The following is a 21,067-nucleotide window of genomic DNA, read 5'->3' on the forward strand; positions in this document are numbered from 1 at the left end:
TGATGCAGCCCAGGCAGTGCTGCTTGCAAGGGATGAGGCGACTCCAGTCGAGTACAGAGCCTGGCCCCTTCCTCTTTGAGCAGCACTGTGGCATGTGCCCATCCCCTGAGTGCCCAGCCTGCAGTGAGGGCACACAGGGGTTGGTAAAAGTTGACTCCATATTTCTGATCCAAAAAGTGAGGTTGACTTAAACACAGGATTTATGACATTCCTAACTTTTTGGATCAGAAAAATGGGGTCAACTTACACACCATGGCAGCCTATACACCATGAAATGAAAACCTAGAGGCATTCAGGGTAGGGGAGGAAAGGGTGAACAGCCTTCCTCTCACACTTATGTGGCCTGTACAAAGGCCAAAAACTTGTTCAGGTGCACCCTGGAGAACACAAACTTACCAGATGAGGAGGAGCAGGGAGGACAAAGGTTTGGCATGCTAAAGGGAAGCAAGGTTCACTGTTGCTACTTTTCATGGAGGAAGAGAAGGTAAAACCCTGCTCCTTGCCAGATGTCACAATCCAGTTTTATACGTGCCAGGTTTGCCTGCTCAGATTTATTTGTTGTGAAATAGGAGTCCAATATATATAGTTGTCTTGCCTTCCTGTGGGACTCTTTTAAAAGGAATTGTCTTAATTGAAAGAGAGGTTATTTTTTAAGAGTGCACAAATCCCTTTTGTGAGTGCTATCTTTGGGTTCGATAAAAAATATCATTCACAAGAATCCTTGCCTCTTCTGTATTTCCTGAACCATCAGAGCTATGAGGTCATTTCAACACTACAAATAACTTTTGAAGCTTACTTAGAATAGGCATGTAGAAAACTTAGTGGAAAAAGTTGTGTTTTTAAAATCCTGTTAAAAAGAAAGAGAAGGAAGTCAAACAACCTACATTCGTAGCACAAAATAACTAATAAGACCCTTGTCTGTCTCTAATAAGACATAGGGCATTTGTTCTGATTAAAAGCTCTTTGTTCTTTATCAGCTCAGTCAATTTGCAAGAGATTATGTAGCTAAGAGTCTCACTTGAAACCCCTGCCTGTAACGTTATTTCAGTCTGCTCTCATTTCTATGGCTCTTCAAATCCAACTTTCAAGTAATTGGAGTAAGCTTTTTAATTTAGCATATTTGTGGTGAATATTTTGTCAGCTCTAATTCATTACCAAAATAACAAAACCACACAAAGCTGCCTCTAGAGAGCCTTCAGCTGAAAACCTGGAACTCAAAACTGAAACCACATATATGTAGATCAAAGCCTTCAATGACTTACTATCTAGAACTCCAGAACTGCATGAAAGGAGTGCAAATTTAATCCCAGAAAACCCATATGTCTTAAGAACAAAATCATGTAACGTTTTGATTGCAAGTTATTTCCAGTGATTCACAGAACTTGGAAAGTAACTACTTTGAAAGCTTAACTGAAGTAAGAGGCTGAAAATGTCTATTTTCAAGCTGCAATATGATATCAGAAAAACAATCTGTAATTCTGCATGCAATACTATGGAGTTATCATTAGTTGAATATCAGCTTGCTGTTGTATAGAATGACTCAAAGATAAGTCATTTCTAAGACAGCTGGTATAGATTTTTCAGTTAACTTCCAATTCCTTTTCTTTTCCCTTCATACATAAACTCTTACTCCTGTTGCTTTGTTTCCCTCTGTTAACTCTTTCTTTGGCCTTGTACAAAGTTCCTGCTCTCCCAGGAGAAACCACATGGGCACAAATGTTCAGGCTGTTTCTCCCAGAGTTAAAATGGCTGCTTCAGGAGAAAAACAACCTGGGAAAAACCAGGGTTAAATTATTCCTAGAAGAGTTTCTCCTGGGAGAGCAAATGTCTGTATATGCCATGGCTTCTCCCTGAAAAGAACATAGTCTTCCATCCTCCTTCTTCCCCTCTATCTTCAGAGGAGATGAACAGTTTGTCTCTGGCTGGACTCTGCTGCTCCAGCAGAAAGAAGGACATGCCCTCTTCATAACCCCCACATTGTATGGCAGGGAAACAGCCTGATCCACACGGTATGGGTCAGCCAGTGAGGGTTGTCATGTTCACTGCTGCCATCTGTTGCTTGGCAGACTAAGGGACCTTGCAAAGTACTCTGAGATGTGTGCATAGGGACTTTCTGTGGCTGCACAGTGTTGACACTGCAAGCTTTCCCTTCTTCCTTTGAATGTCTGTACATATGGCTCTGGGGACATTTCTTTACCAAAAGAACAAAGCCAGGAAAATTCTCCCATGTTATTTGAATGTATGTATGCAGTCTTTGATTCATTGCACCAGTCTAGTTTTCACCTTAAGTGAGACTGCTTCAGCTAGTTACTAATGGCATTTTCTTTGTCTTCCCCATCCTTCTTCATCTTTCTACTGGTTTTGACATAATCAGCCATTCAATCTTTACTGGCTTCTTTTTCCTTCATTGGCCTTTTTTCTTTAAATGGTCCTCACATGTTTCTTCCTCTGTCTTCCTCAATGTCTCCAAGATCTCCTCATCTTGCTTTCTGTCAGCATTCATAAAGCTGTTCCTAACTCCATCCTTTGCTTCTATACCCTGTTGCTGGAATATTTCATCTACCTTCATGACTAAATTCTGAGAAGTTTGGTCCTCAACTTTGGTTCTTGCTAAATGCCAGTCCTTTTCCTTTGCATCGACCCCACCGTGTGCTGCATTTACATGTCTTGTCTGTACACTGACAATCCAATGACCCCTGATTACCATGACCTTCTCTTTGGCTTTCTTCAAACCTATCCACTTCACTGAAATTATTACTAGCAAGCTCATTTTATTTACTGGTTATTCAAATCACATCATCCCTTTTTGTGTCTTTTCAAAAAATCCATTTTGCTTCCTATACGTGTTCCAAACAATCAATTTGGATAGGCTGCAAATTTTAAATGTTTTATACTTAGTGAATAAATATATTGCAGCAATTAGTACCCCCTACTCTGATATAAACAGAAAATAGGCTACTGAATCTTAAACCTGGATGATCAGTTACATATAGTAATACAAAATGAGTAGAAGTAGACAACATGGGGAAAAAAGAGAACATGAGGTAATGAGTGTAACCTTTGTCCTATTGTGTTTCATTCAGTTTTTTTCTGTATTTTATAGAACTGTCCTATATGAATGTTGCCCTGGCTACATGAAGATGGATGGTATGAGAGGATGCCCAGCAGGTACATTCTTAGATTCATCTGGTCAGCTCTATATATGAGATATCAAGGATGTATATACCAGATTTGCTTTCTGAGTGCCACAGCCTCATTTGATGTCAATGGGAGCTCTGTGTTGTCAGCACCATGAGAAAACAGCCCCCAAATATCTAAGACTGAAGTCTCAAAATAAAAGAATAACAAGTTAGATGCCATTTTTAAAAATGTATTTAAAACCCTTAAATTTTGAACATCTGGCTATCTGTATGATTAGTCCTGACAATTTTTTAATCTACTGATGTAGGCAGATTTCCTACCATCAGAAGTACCAGTCCCACTATGTGAGGAGGCAGGAACTGGTGAAACTGTCTATGCATTCCCTAGGCATTTTGAGTCCTGTGTCACTTGTTTCACTGCTTCAAGTAGCCAAGCAGAATTATGCAGGGGAGAGAGAATGTGGAGCCAGTGACTGGATGTGAAATGGCATCAGAATTAGTGGGTGGGTGAGCAGTAGAGGTACAAAAGAGTACTTAACTCACTAACCATAAAAAGCAACTTTTCAGTTTTTTCAGAACATAAAGTGGAATACTCCTACCCCTCTGTTATTTGTCCTGTTATCTTTTCTGTGGACTGAAATTAGAGCTAAGCAAGTGTTTTTTCAGCAAATAGTAAGTTCACTTAAAACTGTGGGCTTCAGCAGTTCTAAAACTATTCACAAGTTTGAGTTGAATTTACTACAGTTTCATCTAGGAGTTAAAAAAAAAAAAAAAAGAACCTAGGTTCACAAAGTTAGAGGGAGAGCTGTTATTCTCCTTTTTTCATTGCGTTGTTTAATTCCCTTCTTTCTGGGAGGGGATATGAACCCATTCTACTCATCTCATGGCTATAGACCATGTAGGAAAGGGGTGCAGGTAATGAGGGTTCTCACTATATTCCCCGTTGATACTCTTCCATTTGGCATAAATAAATCTTTACTAGATCAGGTAGTGTAATCTAGATGTCCAAATTCAAGTGGGTGACTGAACAACAAGGTTAGCATTTTGCTCACCCTCTGGCTCAGCAAAAGTTCAAGCCACCATAGAAGAGTATCAACAGGAGAGACAAGAAGCATAATTTACAGTTTCTTTCTTATACAGACTTGCAAATTTAGCTTTGCAAATTTAAGCAAATAAATGCCCCCAAAGGAAATGTTTCAACTTGAATGGGACATTTGGCCTGAGGCTGGAGTTCATTTTCATCAGTTTTTTCATTCGGCAAATAATTTAAGGCAATTATTCATGTATTCCTAAATGTATATTGCCAATTGTAACTTAATTTGAATAGTTTGTAATTCTTTCTTTAAAAAATTGTAGATGGAAGAGTTCCGTGTCATACATTTTATCATGCAGTTGAAATAATGGCAGTTGATTTGATTCTCAAAGTTTGCCACCATTTTTGAAGAATTTACAATACTGCTGTCTCTTGTTTATTTCAGTTGCTCCTATTGATCATGTTTATGGTACCCTGGGCATTGTTGGAGCTACCTCCACACAACAGTATTCTGATATGTCAAAGCTGAGAGAAGAAATTGAAGGAAAAGGATCGTTTACATTCTTTGCACCAAGCAATGAAGCTTGGAACCTGTTAGAGCCAGTAACTACATATTTCTATATTTATGATTCCTTATTTTAGGATAGCATAAGATTAACCACAGAGCTCTACACCAAATAAGAAGGTTTTATGACCCTTCTATATTAATAGAGATTATACATTTAAACACATTTTGTCTATTTGATATTTAGAACTGTGTTGGAAGGACATAGATATTTTACATATTTACAGATATTTTTTCCTTAAATTGTAGAAACAGTCAACATTTGTGAATAGTACCTGTTTGAGCATGAGCATCATTATCATGTTCAAAACAGCACTGAAAATAGTGGAAATACCAGCAAGGGGAATAGAGTAATTGCTTTGTTTGTTGGTGACTCTGGGGAACTGTCCTATAATAACAATTTTAATTAAATCTAATATTGATTTATTTCAAATCAAATACCTCATATGACTTATTTAGGTTGTGAGCCCTGCTGTCTTTGATCTTAAGCAAATCAATTTAGGGAATATTTTAGCTAGCCGAAGATTAGTAAGAAAGGAACTGAAATATTTGCCTAGTCAGAAGAAATGTATGTTCAAAACTATATTGAAAGCATATGTTTTGACAAGTGTATATAAGTATATATTAACTATATATCTAGTTGATTGGAAGAATATCCCTGAGATGTCTAACTGAATCTTCTTCCTCAGGAAATTCATAAGAATTTGATTGACAACGTAAATATTGAACTGTACAATGCTCTCCATCACCATATGCTAAATAAGCGTATGTTGACAAAGGATCTTAAGAATGGCATGACTGTTGTATCTATGTACAATGACCTGAAACTGCTTATTAACCACTATCCTAATGGGGTAAGTTTGTCATAAGTATCTTTTATACAATATTTCATATTTTCACTTCCTCTTACTTCAGTATTCTTTGTCTAAAGAAGAGAGAAGGTCATGGTGGGATTAGTGCTCAACATAGATTAATAGATGTTTGGATTGGAAGGGACCTCAGTAGATCATTGAGTCTGACCCCCTGCCCTGGGCAGGAAAGTTATGTACATGTTAGTAATGCTTCTAATTTTACAAATGTTAAACTAAAATCTATTTATAAAGGACACATTCATACACTGAAAGCTAAATTTTAAAGAAAGAATTAAGTTACATGGGCTAATTATTATTAGAAAAAGAAAACAAACTCCAAATTTTCCTTTAAACAGAGGGAGCCTTTTGTGACTAAGAGAGATTACTATAATTATACATCTAAACAGGTAGATATTCTGTTTAGATGTGCGTCATGTGTCACAAAATACATTTTGATCAAATCCTTTCTTTCATGTGCAGCCCTTGGAACAAGTGTATTTATTTAATGCCATAAGAGTATCTATTATCTTCATTTTAGAAGGGCCATAGTCAAGTCACTAGTATTTTTGTTCTCTTCAATTCATGGAAATTGTTAAATCAGTACTTAGAAGATCACAAGCCAAAAGAAACACATTTTTTTTTTTTTATCCATTGAAGGGGAATGGAACATGAATCTAAATAACCGTGATTAGGTAATGGAGTTAGATGATGAGATCAAAGTGACCTGAACATATAGATCTCTTTATTAGATGTTTTCTAGGTGTTTTCCAAGGGGAAAAAAAATTCCAACATTTCAAGTGTTAAAATTCACCTTCATCTTAACTCAAAAGTAAAGGAAAACATAATAAATACACTGTCACTGTCTAATACTTGCTTTGAGTATTATATGAGATGCATGCCAAGTGTATGGTCAAATGCCTGTTAACATTTTTTTTGCTTGATTCTTTAAAAGATTGTTACTGTTAACTGTGCCAGGATCATCCATGGCAACCAGATTGCTACAAATGGTGTTGTTCATGTCATCGACCGTGTCCTGACTCCTGTTGGAAATACTATTCAAGATTACCTGGAAGTTGAGGATGATCTCTCATCCCTTAGAGTGAGTGGGGGAAAATGCTAATAAAAACCCACTTATTTTGATTTTGTAATTCTCTCCCTATCTCTCTTATGTTTAGCTATAAGAAAGTAGTTATACACTCTGAGGAAAATAAAATAAATTAAGGACTAGTCCACCAAATAATGCAATGAGAAAGGACAATACATATTTCCAGTAGGGGCTCAGTCCTGTACTTCAGAGGATCTTTTATGTCAGTAGGGCAGATTATGTTGTGTGCCTAATTCTTTAAGAACTGTGGTATTTAGTCCATGCAAGGAAAAGTTGCAGGACCCAGCCCCACTTGAATAAGATGACATTTACAGACAAGCATGGATGCAATAAAGACAGCACCAACTGGCATTGGAGCTTAGCAGATCTCACTGGTTTCAAAAGGCTGACAGACAGATGGGCGGGTGATGTGCCAGAGCCACAGCACTGGGCTACTAGGGGATCTACCCAGACCTCTCTTCCTCTTCTGGAGCTGAGGGATTCTTTATTCCTTTCTTTTCTACTTTCTCGTCCTTCTCTCTTCCATGGAAGAAGGAGGAAAGTTAAAAGCATCTTACCTCTTTGTTGTACAAAGAGGACCCTCCTATAGGAAGAACCTGCCCTTCTGTGTATCCCTGCTTCCCTGCTTTACTAGCAGCAGTGACCAGGGATCCTGGTTTTCTCTGAACTAAAAAAAAATCCCAATTTTTGTTCAAAAAAAAAGTAACCCCAAATCCACGTTTCCATGATTAAAATGAAACACTACTATATATACATCAATATATAAGTGGTGCTTCATTTTAATCATGGACAATGTGGATTTGAGGTTACTTTTTTTTTTAACTGAAAATTGGATTTTTTTAAATCAGAGAAACCCAGGACCCCTGTTAGTGACATACTAAACACAGTATAATTATACTTTCATGCTGGGAAGGCAAAGAGGAGATGCAAGGCAAAATGTAGCTCTTGTTTTAAAATAAGTCCAGAAATATTAAAATAAGATTGTTTTAATGAATTGTTCAACAAAATTTTCAAGCATATAGGACCACTGGACTGAAAGGCATCTCCTTTGTAAATGGGTTCAGTCCCTTTCTGTTCCAGGCAACCAAGTTGTATAACCCTTTTTTATAAACTAGTCAATGTACATTATTTGTATTTATACTTTGAGTTGAGTGTTTTGTTATGGTTGAATCTAAAGATATTATATGGACTGGCTGGTCTCCAGCTCGGTCAGTAGAGTTGCAGCACATTTGCTTCAGTGTTAATGGTAACTAAATCTCTCTTAGCATCTGCTAAGTCATCAGAGAAAGTTGAAACATTAAGCTAAGGCATTCTAGAGATTTTAATTTCTTACTATTTACTTGTTTTTTGTAGTTTGGCAGTCTTCTGGAGCATATTGTTGTTAATTTCAACCTAAAATATTTGGATAAACATCCTAGAAAGCTAAAACATGGTATCATTTACAGATAATTTTATGGGTCAGATTTTACCTAGAGATTCATATGCACACATCCCAGGGTTCTCACTGGAGCTTTGAGCATACACAGACAGGATTTGTCTAAGTTTTCTATGTTAAGGGCATTGTGAGAGGCTATGTTCTCTGACAGGAAATTTCTTTTCTAGGCTGCTTCCATTGCATCAGAGGTTTTGGATACACTTGGAAAACCTGGTCATTATACACTTTTTGCTCCTACCAATGAAGCTTTTGAGAAACTGCCAAGGGGAGTCCTGGAAAGGATCATGGGTGACAAGGTGGCTGCTGAAGGTATTTCAATGATTTTACCTGTTTGTTTCTGAAAAATTCAAATATGAAATTCAGGCACAACCAGATTGGGAGTTAGAAACTAAGGAATTGTAAAACCTCCAGAATCACTGAAAATGTATGAACATTATAACTGTTTATATGCTTCTAATAGGAAAGGATCTCAGTTTTATAGTTCAGATAGAGTTGCAAGGTGGCATCTGACTTGGGTTTTGACCCAAACTCGTCCCGTAAATAAGTCTTCCATAATAAGGGTGCATGCATTCTATGGGCTAAATTCTGACTGGAAATACCCATAGCAATTTGTTAAGTGAAGTGCTATGCACCTGTCTTGTGCTGAGTCAGTAACAATAAACTGAAGGTTATGCTCTTGTTCATTATAGGAAAAGTGCAGTCAAGACAATCTGACCTCTTTAGCAATTAACAAAAATAGACAGATTCCTAAATCCAATTGAAATTAATTGGGGGGAGGGGGGCGGGGGAGAGGTAAACATGTCCTGACTAACTTGGGAATCTCCCCATTAAAACTTAGGCACTTATCTTACTCCAAGGTAAGATCTTACCCTATAAGCTTTAATTTTGATCTTATGCTCAATGGATGCATCTACATGCTCAGTTAATGCAAAGCAATAATCTCCAAAGCAGTTTGAGCTGGACTAAACTATTCCCAAACTCAGTGTCTACACATAGGCCCAGGATAGCACCAATCTGAGCCAGGGAGGAGCAGGCCTGGGCTGGCAGGGACACTGTGGATCAGCCCTGGGCTCTGGGTGGCAGCATCGGGAGGTAGAGAGGCTGGCTGGGGCATGAGGGTGCTGAAAGTCTGGAGCCATGTGGCTGCAGTCTGGCCCCCAGCTGGCTGGGCTGACCAGGAGCAATTTACACCTGCTGTCAGTGTCTACACACATATTTAATCACAGTAAATTACTCCAGCATAAGATACTACTGTCCCCGACAGTACTACAAACAGTGTAAATTAATTTACTGCAGTCTAATACTGTCATACACATAGATAGTGACACTTTACTCTGCAGCCAGTCTACTCAACAGTGAGCACATCTACACAAGATACTATGGCAATGTAGCTCATCACTATTGCACATTGCTAGTGCACGGTAGGGTCAGAAAGTGACCCGTGCACTTCCAGGACTGCGCAATAATTGTGGTTCCTGTGCAGTAATGGCAGTTACTGTGTAGTCATTTAGTACTTGCTAACTGCTAAAGTATGTACTAAAAGACTGTGCAGTCAGGTGCATGTGTAGACATGCTCAGTGAAGCGCATGTGTAGTTTTGGCCACTGAGGCAGAACTCACATTGGTTTAATGGACGTATTTGTAGCAGGACTACTGAATCACCAGCGCCCAATGGAAAAACAAGAATATAGTGGGTCAGATCAACATATGGTGTAACCTTTGTTAATTTTTAGTGGAAATATATTGACTTGATCCAGTGTAGGATCTGATACAATATTACTACTAGAATCAGATAATAATAATTATGCAGTGCACTTCAAACAATAGAGATAATACCAGTTTCCCTGTTCTACTAATACTCATTTGCATAAATAAGCTGAAGGCAGTGTAATAGTATTATTTTAAAATGTTACTCATCACTGAATCCCAGTTCTTGATCAGATTGCCTTGCAAAGGTATCATAACACTCTCTAACACACTTACCTACAGTTGTGTGCTACCTAGGAATAAGAATTCTATAACAACCGAGTTGTCAAATGGGAGACTATGTATCTAAAAGTAATGAACATTGACTACATCCATTTGTACCTCATAAAAATTTACTTTCCATAAAAGGAAGTCCCATTAGAATCATTATTGTTGGAATTGCTCTTAGCATCTGTCCTTCCCATTAAGAAAAGGCAGTTACTGACTAGTGCAAGAGTGAGTATTTCCCTCCTGCTTCAAATTACCAGAACAGGTCCCAAGGGATTCAAAATAAGTGTAAAAGCAGGATGTCTGGAAACAATCTATGGAAACCTATGCAACTGCACTTTCTGTATGTATTATCATGACTATTTAAGGTGCTTTTCTAGGTTAACTGCAAAGAGCATTTTTTTGCTTATGTCTTTTAAGCTTCTTTTGGCAATTATAAAATGTGTTTCCAAAAATGTGGGGGATTACCCCCAATTTTTTTTTAGAAAAACACCAGACATTTTTAAGGCTAAGTCCTGTTTCAACTTCACACAGCTAACAACATTTGTGTAGCTGCGCAACCACAATTTTGGACCCTAACCTGCATTTTGATTTTTATTTGTACTTGTGGTGCAAGAGGATTGCCCTACATGTGTACTTGCTGGAAGTGTAATTAGGGAATGTCTCCAGGTGAAAGATGAGTCGGGTTCTAGTTACAGCTCACCCAGAGGAGGTTTGAACCTGCACTACTTACTGACAAGTACTCTAACCACAAAACCATGGGAGAGGTATAATTGAGGGCTCTCCCACTTTACCTTGCATTTAATATTCATTAGAGAAAATGGGCAAACAACACTGAAACTATTTCTGCCGTATAGGGAACAGGAGCCCAGGCTAGAAGTTAAGACCTTCTCCTCAGTATCCATCTCAAAGAACCACTCTTCTAATTTGCCACCACCTGGCCCTACATAACTTTCTCTTCTGGCTGCCCATTGAGCCAGCTTCAAGAGTAATGTTGGAAACAGTTCTCTGTAAAGTCTAGCCAGTGGTTTAGTAGTTAGTGCAATTTCATAGAATCATAGAAAATTAGGGTTGGAAGGGATCTCAAGAGGTCATCTAGTCCCAACTAAGGAAGTATTACAACAAACCTGTTAGGTATTGTAGTAACTGATGAAAAATAAAGATGATTATTCTAGATTAGTTTGCACACCAATTTAGTCACAATCCATTAAACTGTTTTATGTAATCCTGTTACCATTAAGCACCTGTACATGAATGTTTTATTTTTCCCTCCTCAGCTCTCATCAAGTTCCATATTTTAAATACTCTCCAGTGCTCTGAAGCCATCATGGGTGGAGCAGTCTATGAGACCTTGGAAGGAAACACAGTGGAAGTGGGATGTGATGGTGAAAGCCTGACTGTAAATGGAATCAAGATGGTAAAGAACAAAGATATCGTGACAAGCAATGGTGTCATTCACCTCATTGATAAAGTGTTGATTCCTGATTCTGGTGAGTGACAGCTATAAAATTGTATACGTACCAGAATATTTTTTTACTAGATGGCATTTTCAGATGTCTACACTGGCTGGTTTGTTGAGTGGACTTGCCTGTGTATTTCCTTGGGACTTATTTAAAAACCCTATACCCATGCAAACTAAGACTGACTTTCATTTCCTTTCCTTTTATGAATTGCAGCTAAGCAAGTCCTTGAGCTTGGCGGTGCCCAGCAGACCACCTTCACAGACCTGATGGCACAGCTTGGATTGGCTTCTTCTCTAAGACCAGAGGGTCAATACACCCTGTTGGCTCCTCTGAATGGTGCTTTCTCTGGTAGGTAATATTAGAAGAGAGTCAGCTCTATCTCTTACATAGTATCAAAATATGTTAAAATCATATTTGCTGACATCATGGCTTTCTAGAGGAATTTTTTCCCTTGTGTTTATTTTATGACCCAATGAAATGATGAAATTTAGAACGAGAGAAGTTTTGTCCTTTTCGATACCCATGTTCAGTGAAATTCATTATACTAAAGAGGAATCATAAAAGGCCTGATCTTAAGTCTGCACAGTTTTCTTATGTCAATGATATCGATACCTGTTTGGTCATTGGAAATATTTGACCTAAAATAAAATGCAAAATATACATCGATGCTTAACAGAAATGGGTGAATGTAACAATATATTAGTGACCATTTGTCTAAGAACCCCCAGTTCATGTGACTTTTATATTTTCAGCCTTTCTTATTTACTGTCAATATACTCTTCAGAACCCCACTGAAATCTAAGTTGCAAAGAAATCCAAGAATTTTGAATAAATGACTGTACTCTGTGCAATGAATTTACCTGAATGCAAGAATAATTTATATATTGTGTTTTAAATTTAATAGATGATACCCTGAGGATGGATCAACGTCTTCTGAAACTGATCCTGCAGAACCATGTTTTGAAAGTGAAAATTGGCCTCAATGAGCTCTACAATGGACAACAATTAGAGACCTTGGGAGGAAAACTTCTCAGAGTCTTTGTGTACCGCACAGTAAGTAAAGGACAACATAACTATCCTATCTCTGACAAATAAAATGAAACCAAACCCTTACACAGAGTGTAAGCTCAGTTGAATGGAAAACGATATTGGTGTTACAGTTATGCTTACTATTAAAAGTCAAATGACAGGCCTTTATATCACTGTACATGAGAGGGCTTGAGGTTTTTTAATTTTATTTTGATGTATTATAATTAAATGAAACTTACATAAATGGAAACTTTGCCTGAATAGAAATTCAATTGAAAGCAAAGTAAAGGCTTCAAGGTTTGACTCATAATAAAGAGTTCAAAGTCTTAGTTTTTAAAAAAAGCTAACAACACTTTTCAAGTGAAGTAAGTAATCAGCATGGGAAATATTTACATATTTATTTTACACCTATGTAATGGCTTCCTTTTGCACAATACCTGTTACTGATCTTTAAAAAAAGAAAATTTGCAAAGGAGAAGCTAGATAAATTATATTTTTAAATGATAGGGATTGCAAATGAGGTCTCATTTCATCCAAATAGCTTGTCATTATCAGAGCTCTGCTGTTGGGTCACTTTTCTTTTTTCTCTTTTAATCAGGCTGTATGTATTGAAAATTCATGTATGGTGAGAGGAAGTAAAGAAGGAAGGAATGGTATTCTTCACCTTTTCAGCGAGATCATCAAACCAGCGGAAAAATCACTGCATGAAACACTAAAGAATAATAAACAATTTAGGTAAGCCAATCTTTTGATAGTGTAGAAATCTCTGTGGAGACTGTCTATGTAGACTAGGCCTGGTTAGAAAAAATCATGTTTTTTAACAAAAATAGGGGCCAGGGGAAGGGAAGGTGTTCCCTTGCTGCCCCTCTTCCCCACTAACTCTATTTTCTAATCAGCCATACCAGAGACATAGGAAACGGTTATAGTATTGTTATAGAGTCTCACTCTGAGCACCAGTCCAGTGTTTTTATAACATTTGTGTGGCAATAGGAGGCCAGATCAACATTACATTTCCCACTTGGAAATTCTCCGGTACAAAGAGGGGCCCTGGCACTGCAAGTCTGTTTTCATGGTCTCACTTGGTCCCTTCCATTCAACTAGTGGTAAATCTAGAGGGTAAGGGTCTAGAAGGGTTTTGGCCAAAATGTTTTCAATAGGACTATTTGTGGAGTAAGATACTACACATTGGGTGTGTCTACAGGAGATGTTTACTGCAGAAGTGCCTAATTAGCTCCACAGTAAATTTTAATTATGTATGTCTTCTTTCTCCATTCCCTCTCTTCCTTGAAATCACTTGACCTAATCACAAGGGAAAGTACTAGATATGTTTTCTTTCCTAAGAAAACAGACTTGTGTGTTCCAAAAGTTTCTTTCAAAATGTATTTTGTGAAGGAATCTATGGGAACTGAGATATAACAGAACATGTTTTTTTCTGATTAGCACATTTCTCAGTCTGGTGAAAGCTGCAGATTTAGAAGACCTTCTTACACTGCCTGGAGAATGGACTCTGTTTGTCCCAACCAATGATGCCTTTAAAGGGCTGACTAATGAAGAAAAGGAAATATTGATCAGTAAGTAGCAGAACAGAACTACAAATGGAATTAGCAGGGCTGAAATCCTGGACCCATTGAATGAAAGGCAAAAACTCCCACTGAATTCAATAGAGAAGGATTTGAATATGAGGGAAAATACAGACCTTATATTTAGATAGACTTAACTAAGTTTAGGTTAACTAGCATCTAAACTGTGCTGCTTGCAGAAAATCACATAACTTGGACAGATTCCACCTTTGGTTTTTTGAATGTCTGTGCCTAGCCTAAGTGCAGATCTGTAGAAACATTCAGGGAGGTTAAATCAGAAAAAAAATGGCTGGCCAGAACTAAATTGGTTCACCTGAGGAGATGAACTGGGAGAGAAGAAAATGTTCACGTTCTTTTCATAATAAAATGAAATCTGATTCCAAAATATCAACATTATCTCTGAACTGTAATTAGCTTACCCACCCCCACCAACTCTAGGGTGCAGCCAAACACAACTAGCTTTATTGGCATATTTCTCTAACACAATGGAAAGTTCATTATAACTTTAATGGGAGCAGAATAGTGTATTGATAGAGGTATGAATTGTCATTATTTCTGTCTGGGAGGTGTTATCACAGTGAGTGATTATGATAAGTTAGATGTCAATTATTAGCTGTTTCATTGCTAGTCATTTTAAGACCTCCGGATTTGTGGAAAGAGTTTACATACAGAATCCCTTTTTTCACTCTGACAATTCATATGCAGCAGGGGTTTCCAGACCACAATACATGTACAGCTGGGAGTACATAAGACATTTCTGAATGGTGTGCAGGATAAATTCTGTAATGGCAGATTTAATTTTCATTATAATAATAATTGGCTTTTAAGGGGTTAAAATATAATATGTATGCTGGTAGGTTATGTGGGAAGGTGGTAAATCTGGAAGGAGGTACTCAATAAGAAAAAGGTTGGGAACCGCTGATATACAGAATTGATGATATTTTACTCTTTCAAAAAGTTTAACTTGTGAAAATTTAATATTGCAGGCTGTTTAAAATCAATCTTATTCTAGTCATAATGAGCTTGATGCTGCATTACACTTGTTGTTTGTGGGATTTACATTGGAATAGAACAGACTGGAGCATTCAGAGGCATAACATTTAGAAACAAGTGACTAACGCTGAATGTTATTTTATTCTATATGTTTTTATACCACTATTATCATTATATTATCTGAGTATGAACCAGTAGTTTGCTAAATAATGTGACTAACTCCTTTCATATGTTTGGTTCATTTTCTCTCTCTCATCTTTTTGTCAGCAGGAGTAACATATGAAATACAAAAATCTCATCTCCTATGACTGCCTAAACAATGGGTGCAATGAGGCTCATTCCATATCTTAAAAAATCAACTAAACAACATTATTTAATGGTTTTTTTTTTTTATATAGGGGACAAAAATGCTCTCAGGAACATTATTCTTTATCACCTGACACAAGGAATTTTCATTGGCAGTGGTTTTGAACCTGGAGTGACAAACATCCTCAAAACTATCCAAGGCGGTAAACTGTACTTGAAAACAGTAAGTCTGGTTAAACAAATTCCCTTGATACACCTTGAAATAAAGATTTGGCATGTCATGACCATGAATTGAATGCACATTACAGAAAGACATTCATACTTGAAGAATATGCAACTGCTAGAATGATAAAACGCGTTTCTTGGAAATATATAGGTTCACTATCTTGTGTTCTCTCATTATTGTTTCTTAGGTAAATGACACGCTTCTGGTGAATGACCTGAAGTCAAAGGAATCTGATCTCATGACAACTAATGGTGTCATTCATGTTGTAGATAAGCTCTTATATCCAGCAGGTGAGTATCATACGGGGAAAAAATTCACATCATGGGTCCAGATTCTCTTCCACCTATTTACAGAAGCTTTCTTAGTTGCCCAAGTGTAAGTCTATTTCACCTGGCTTGAGTCCCTGAAAATAAACTATGCATCTACTTTGGTAACACACCACTATCTGCCCCTTCAGACTGAGTCATAAAAAAACAATGGTGCTATAACAAACTATAATGGGGGAGTGCACTGTTATAGCAATGTAGCTGCTGGTCACGTGTTGACACCTGTTGATGCTACTACAGTGCTGTAGTGCATGTAGCATCACATATAGATGTGCCCTATGTGTGTTGATTTTTTTTATAAAGTCACCTCCTTTATGCAAAGTAGAAAGAAGAAAACTTTGTCTTATTATTAATGTTATGGATGACTGTCATCTGATTCAGAGAGATCTTTTTGAACTGCAACAACATCTCCAACCAAAAGAAAAATATAGGATGGTCCAAATTATTAACCCAACCAATTATGTGTGATGAGAGCAAGAGACAAACAGAAGTGGAAAAAAAGATTTGGACCCAATATTATAATCACAGCCCCTTCTGATCATTAAGAATGATGGCCAAAGGAAGTAGTTATGGTTGCTTGTGCCCAATACACATTAATGCTACTTCTTCCAGGCATTATTAATCTTACAAACACTAAATTGCTTTCATTGTCATTTATATAGAAAAAACATTTTTTTATTAATGGAATGAAAATTGTCAGAGTGTGTCATTCAATTATAAATCCAAATATTATTGTCTGCTAAGCATAAGAGATGCCTTCAGTTCAGAAATATACAGTTCATGCCAGTTAGTGAACTACAGTTCTTTGCATTTCCTTCTGTTTCTACAAATACTTGTACTCCTTTTGCAGATTTACCAGTTGGAAATAATCAACTGCTCACAATCCTCAATAAGCTGATTAAGTACATTCAAGTTAAGGTACTTGCTAAACAATGGTTTGATGGTTTTTGATGTTCCTAGTATGCATGCAAACATCTATGTTACACAAAAAGGGGGTCTCCACCTGAAACTATCTCCAGTGAACAATATTTTAATATGTCAGAGAGTCCTCTGGTTGTCCTAAAGTAAAGGTCCACTTTCCATAAATTCGTTAAATAAGCCATTACATGTACTGTCTGGAAATACATTTTAATATACCAGAGTGACCAAATCTCTCTCCAAGTTACTGTGGTTACAGTACATTTGAACACTGAACTCTCTGATATACTTTGGACCAGATCTGGACCGTATTCTCATCGCACATTACTGTTTTAGTGGCAGAAATCTCATTCCTTGAGAGGTCTTCTTTATGAAAGAAGCCTTGCGTAACAAAGTTGCTATGTCACTATGCACTCAGCCCCAAATGTGGGACTGAAGGAGGTACAGCTGGAAAACCAGAAGAAATAAACTCCAAGGCTTCTTATTCATTGGCTAACACAGATCAACAGAGCCTTATTATATTGTAAACTGTTTTTTCAGGATATACTCATGTCCATTCTTGTGTATATTATGCAGATGTCCCTTGTGATTTCCACTGCCATGATGCACCCAACAGCTGGAAACTTTCATAACCTTATATCCTCAATGTGAGAATAACAGACTACCAGAATGATAGGTAGCATAGGGCCTGAACCAATGCCCATTTATGTGCTCATCCTGTGTATGTCTTTGCTTTCAGTGGGCTATGAATCTGGCACTTACGAAGTGTTGAATAGAAAAAATTAATGTACAGCTTTTATTTGAAGTCTTTACATATGTACTAAAATAAATTCTTTTGATTTGCAGTTTATTCAGGGCAGCACGTTCAAGGAGATTCCACTGACATTTTACAGTAAGTTCACTCATTATTTCCAGATATACTTGCTGATATATCTTTTAAAAAATAAACCCGGAAAAGTATTACATTTTCAATTAAAAATAAAGTCACCTATACAAAAATATGACAAGCTAGCAATGGAGAATATCACTAAGTAAAAGGTTTATGTGGAATCCCAGAAAAATAGGAATGGAAGAGACTACAAGAGATGATCTAATCCAACCCCCTACTTGGGGCAGGATAACCCCTGACTAAACCATACTAGACAAGTCTTTATCTATGTGGAACTTAAAATAGTCCAAGACTAGGGACTCCACAAGCTCTCTAAGTAAATTGTTTAAGTGTTAAATCATTTTATTGTTGGGCTGCTTCAGGCACTGATGAATTGCTGAAGGAAGCAGTTTAAAGATCATGGGCTAAGGTGGTAGGGGAAAAGGCTCTGTTTCAATTATCAGCCAATAACCATGTTCAGAGCAGCACAGATTCACAGAAGTTTCAGCATACCACATCAGCCTCTGTGGTACTCTTCTCTCTATGTTACCAGTTCTTCTGATATTATGAAGTGAGAGAGGACTTGGTGCCCACCTCCTCTGTGCACCCAAGGGGCTTGTGACTGAGTCACTACCAAGAAATAGTCATTATGGATGATCCCTGTGAAGCAAAAAGACATAAAGGAGGAAATCTTATTTACCACCTCCTTGCCATTTTATTCAGGGATTACATTTAATGACTGAATCAAGATTAGGCTTTGGGGTCTAAGACTCTAGTTAGAAATGGAAAATATTGCACTTTCCTTTAGACAGTTCAAAATGGATAGGCTGACATTTTAAGTTCAGTTTTTTAAATGGTGTGACTCAAGGTTGGTGTCTTTTTCCTCTGCCTATCGCATGTGCTCTCTCCAGAACAGCATTTCAAAATTGCATGAGTGAGTCTCTAATTATCTTTTATTTATCTTCTGTTGGCATGCAACTGGCAATGAAAGTAAATGACATACTAGTGTAGCCATCACACCTAGTACATGGTTGATGCTATATAAACAATAAAATCTAATATTATATTTAGCCAAATTATTTGTTAAACAGATACTACTTGTGTGACATGTATGCCTGCTCACTAGAATTGAAAGGCTTCATAATCTATTTCTCTACATTATACTTTTACATCATTTACTTTGATTGTACCCAATTCCTTATAGCAGACCCAATCTGAAAGTTGGGTATCATTCAACAATAACCTTGTTTGGATGCTGTTATGTGTATATGTGCTTCACATTCCATTGCCTATATTTTCAGAGATTAAAGTGATTGAAAGCAACGTCCAGCCAATAATCAGAAAAGAAGGTAAAAGTGCCCCCTTTTTGTTCTGAAATACATTGATGGACTAGGCTGAATGTTGGCAGAGGGCAAACCCAGATTTCAGCATTTTGCTTCAAAGCAATAATAAAAATACAACAAGAGCTGGCAATTTTTCTTTATCACAAAGGTTTCTTAAAACTATTCTTCCCAAGTGGCTTCTTACCATCTTAATTTAATTTTTAAAATGGCATTTGTAATCTGTTTTGCTTTTGGAAAAAGATAACCTTTTTTAAGTGTGTTTTGTTTATATCACTTCAAAATGAACATTTCTGTACTTTACCAGGTACCAGACAGGGACCTTATAACTTACATTATAATGTATAAAGTTTGTATCATGGTTATTATTCATTGTTCTTGAGAGAGCTTCATCACAATATTAGAGACATGATCTTGCTTGTTGTTCAGTTAATGCAGACCAGAATGTGTGTTGGTATTGTTGTATATACAGATCAATGTCACTCACCAAAGAGAGATGAAATAAGAGTATAAATTGTGAATATTGACTAATCACTCCTTTAGCTGCCAAAACTGGTAATCCTTCCTTTGGCTATAACCCAGGGAAAGCTTTCTGTTTGCCAGGGCTCTGACTCTGCCCAGTCTCACCACTGGTGACTCAGGAGCAATCCCCATAAAGCCAATTTGGGCTCTTCTTGGCTTCCCAGAAACAGTAGTCTCTTTTCCACCCAATAAAAAGAACCTCCAAAAAGCCTATTGAGGCTAAAGAAATGTTACTTCTACTAGTTATGCCAGGAAGACCAGGACAAATCATGAAGCAATAGTAAGAAGATAATTATTCTTCCAACTCACTTGAGATGGTGCCAATGGCTAATCTTCCTGGACAAGGCAGAAAAGTATTGCTTTACCCTTATGTTCCACATTTCTGTTATGCCAGTCTAACACAGAACTAAAGTGGAGCAAAGGTGAAAAAATATAATTTAGCACTACTTAAAACCTACCATTAGTAAATGTTATCCAGTACTGAGATCAACTCTTTCTTCTTTTGGTATTATTTAACATGTTATCAATTAGAATTCAGGGAAGTCTTATCGTTAGAACAGGAGCAACTGAATATGACTTATTTTTGTTGTGGTACTAAAATGCTTACATGTGTTTGTTAGAAATACCCGGTAGGAAAATCACGAAAGTAGTTGGTGGTTCAACAGTTCGAAAAGTTATTCAAGGTAGGATTGATTAACAGAACTATACATTTTGTGACATGCCAATGTGCTCTACATTGTGGCTGAACAATGGTGACGAATTATTTAGACCTAAAAGGAGAACAAAAACTCCTGTGCCTCACTGTCTACTAAAAATATGTACATAGTTAAGTCACAATGAAAGTTTACTATTTTCTGCTTTGGCTATAGGGGTAATAGGAATCAGTCACCTGAAGAAGATCAGGAGTCTCCTTCAGCCCTAACCCATCATTAAACCCTGAAAAAGCTGTTAGCAGGCTTAGCGTCACTAAGGCACATATCCACAAGACATTTATTGCAAAGCTGACTAATTAGCTCTACAGTAAAGCATCAGCTTCTGCATATGAGCTTCTGCATATGAGGTTGGAGTAAACTATATACTCTGACATAAGACAGTACTGCCAGACACAAGTACTATGCTAAGGCAAAGTTATTTACTTTGCCACAACACTTGTGTAGATGGTCATGGGCCTGGCTGGAGCATGAGGGTGTTTCAGTGTGGGGGCTGTGTGCTGGCTAGCCCCACACTATAGCACTTTTATGCCCCAGCCAGCCCCTCTGCAGCACATTAAGCTGAGTCAGAGTAGCCCTAGCATGGCGGGCTGACCCCAGGGTCCCCTCCCAGTTCAAAGTGCTGTGGACCTGAGCACAACTGCAAACAAGGCACCCGGGAACAATAAACTCTGGCATGAACAG

At 37.5% G+C, this 21,067-nt stretch overlaps 1 protein-coding gene across 4 annotated transcripts in view; it reads left to right on the top strand.

The window, feature by feature from the left end:
* The window catches only part of POSTN (periostin), a 43,636-nt gene that overhangs the window by 9,229 nt on the left and 13,340 nt on the right, over nt 1-21,067 (top strand). For 2 of the 4 annotated variants that reach the window (XM_090027148.1, XM_090027166.1), the window contains exons 3-18: nt 3,104-3,168; nt 4,619-4,776; nt 5,428-5,592; nt 6,542-6,688; nt 8,297-8,438; nt 11,380-11,592; nt 11,779-11,913; nt 12,470-12,618; nt 13,193-13,329; nt 14,035-14,165; nt 15,566-15,696; nt 15,887-15,989; nt 16,876-16,943; nt 17,790-17,835; nt 19,113-19,160; nt 20,294-20,356. In XM_090027148.1, coding sequence (XP_089883274.1) covers nt 3,104-3,168; nt 4,619-4,776; nt 5,428-5,592; nt 6,542-6,688; nt 8,297-8,438; nt 11,380-11,592; nt 11,779-11,913; nt 12,470-12,618; nt 13,193-13,329; nt 14,035-14,165; nt 15,566-15,696; nt 15,887-15,989; nt 16,876-16,943; nt 17,790-17,835; nt 19,113-19,160; nt 20,294-20,356 — 1,901 coding nt within the window. The remainder of the gene's footprint in view (nt 1-3,103; nt 3,169-4,618; nt 4,777-5,427; nt 5,593-6,541; nt 6,689-8,296; nt 8,439-11,379; nt 11,593-11,778; nt 11,914-12,469; nt 12,619-13,192; nt 13,330-14,034; nt 14,166-15,565; nt 15,697-15,886; nt 15,990-16,875; nt 16,944-17,789; nt 17,836-19,112; nt 19,161-20,293; nt 20,357-21,067) is intronic. The other 2 variants (XM_090027174.1, XM_090027157.1) reach the window with 1 other exon arrangement.

Source organism: Crocodylus siamensis, chromosome 1 (assembly GCF_052110815.1).
Source record: "Crocodylus siamensis isolate JL-2025a chromosome 1, ASM5211081v1, whole genome shotgun sequence".
NCBI classification, from domain to species: domain Eukaryota; kingdom Metazoa; phylum Chordata; order Crocodylia; family Crocodylidae; genus Crocodylus; species Crocodylus siamensis.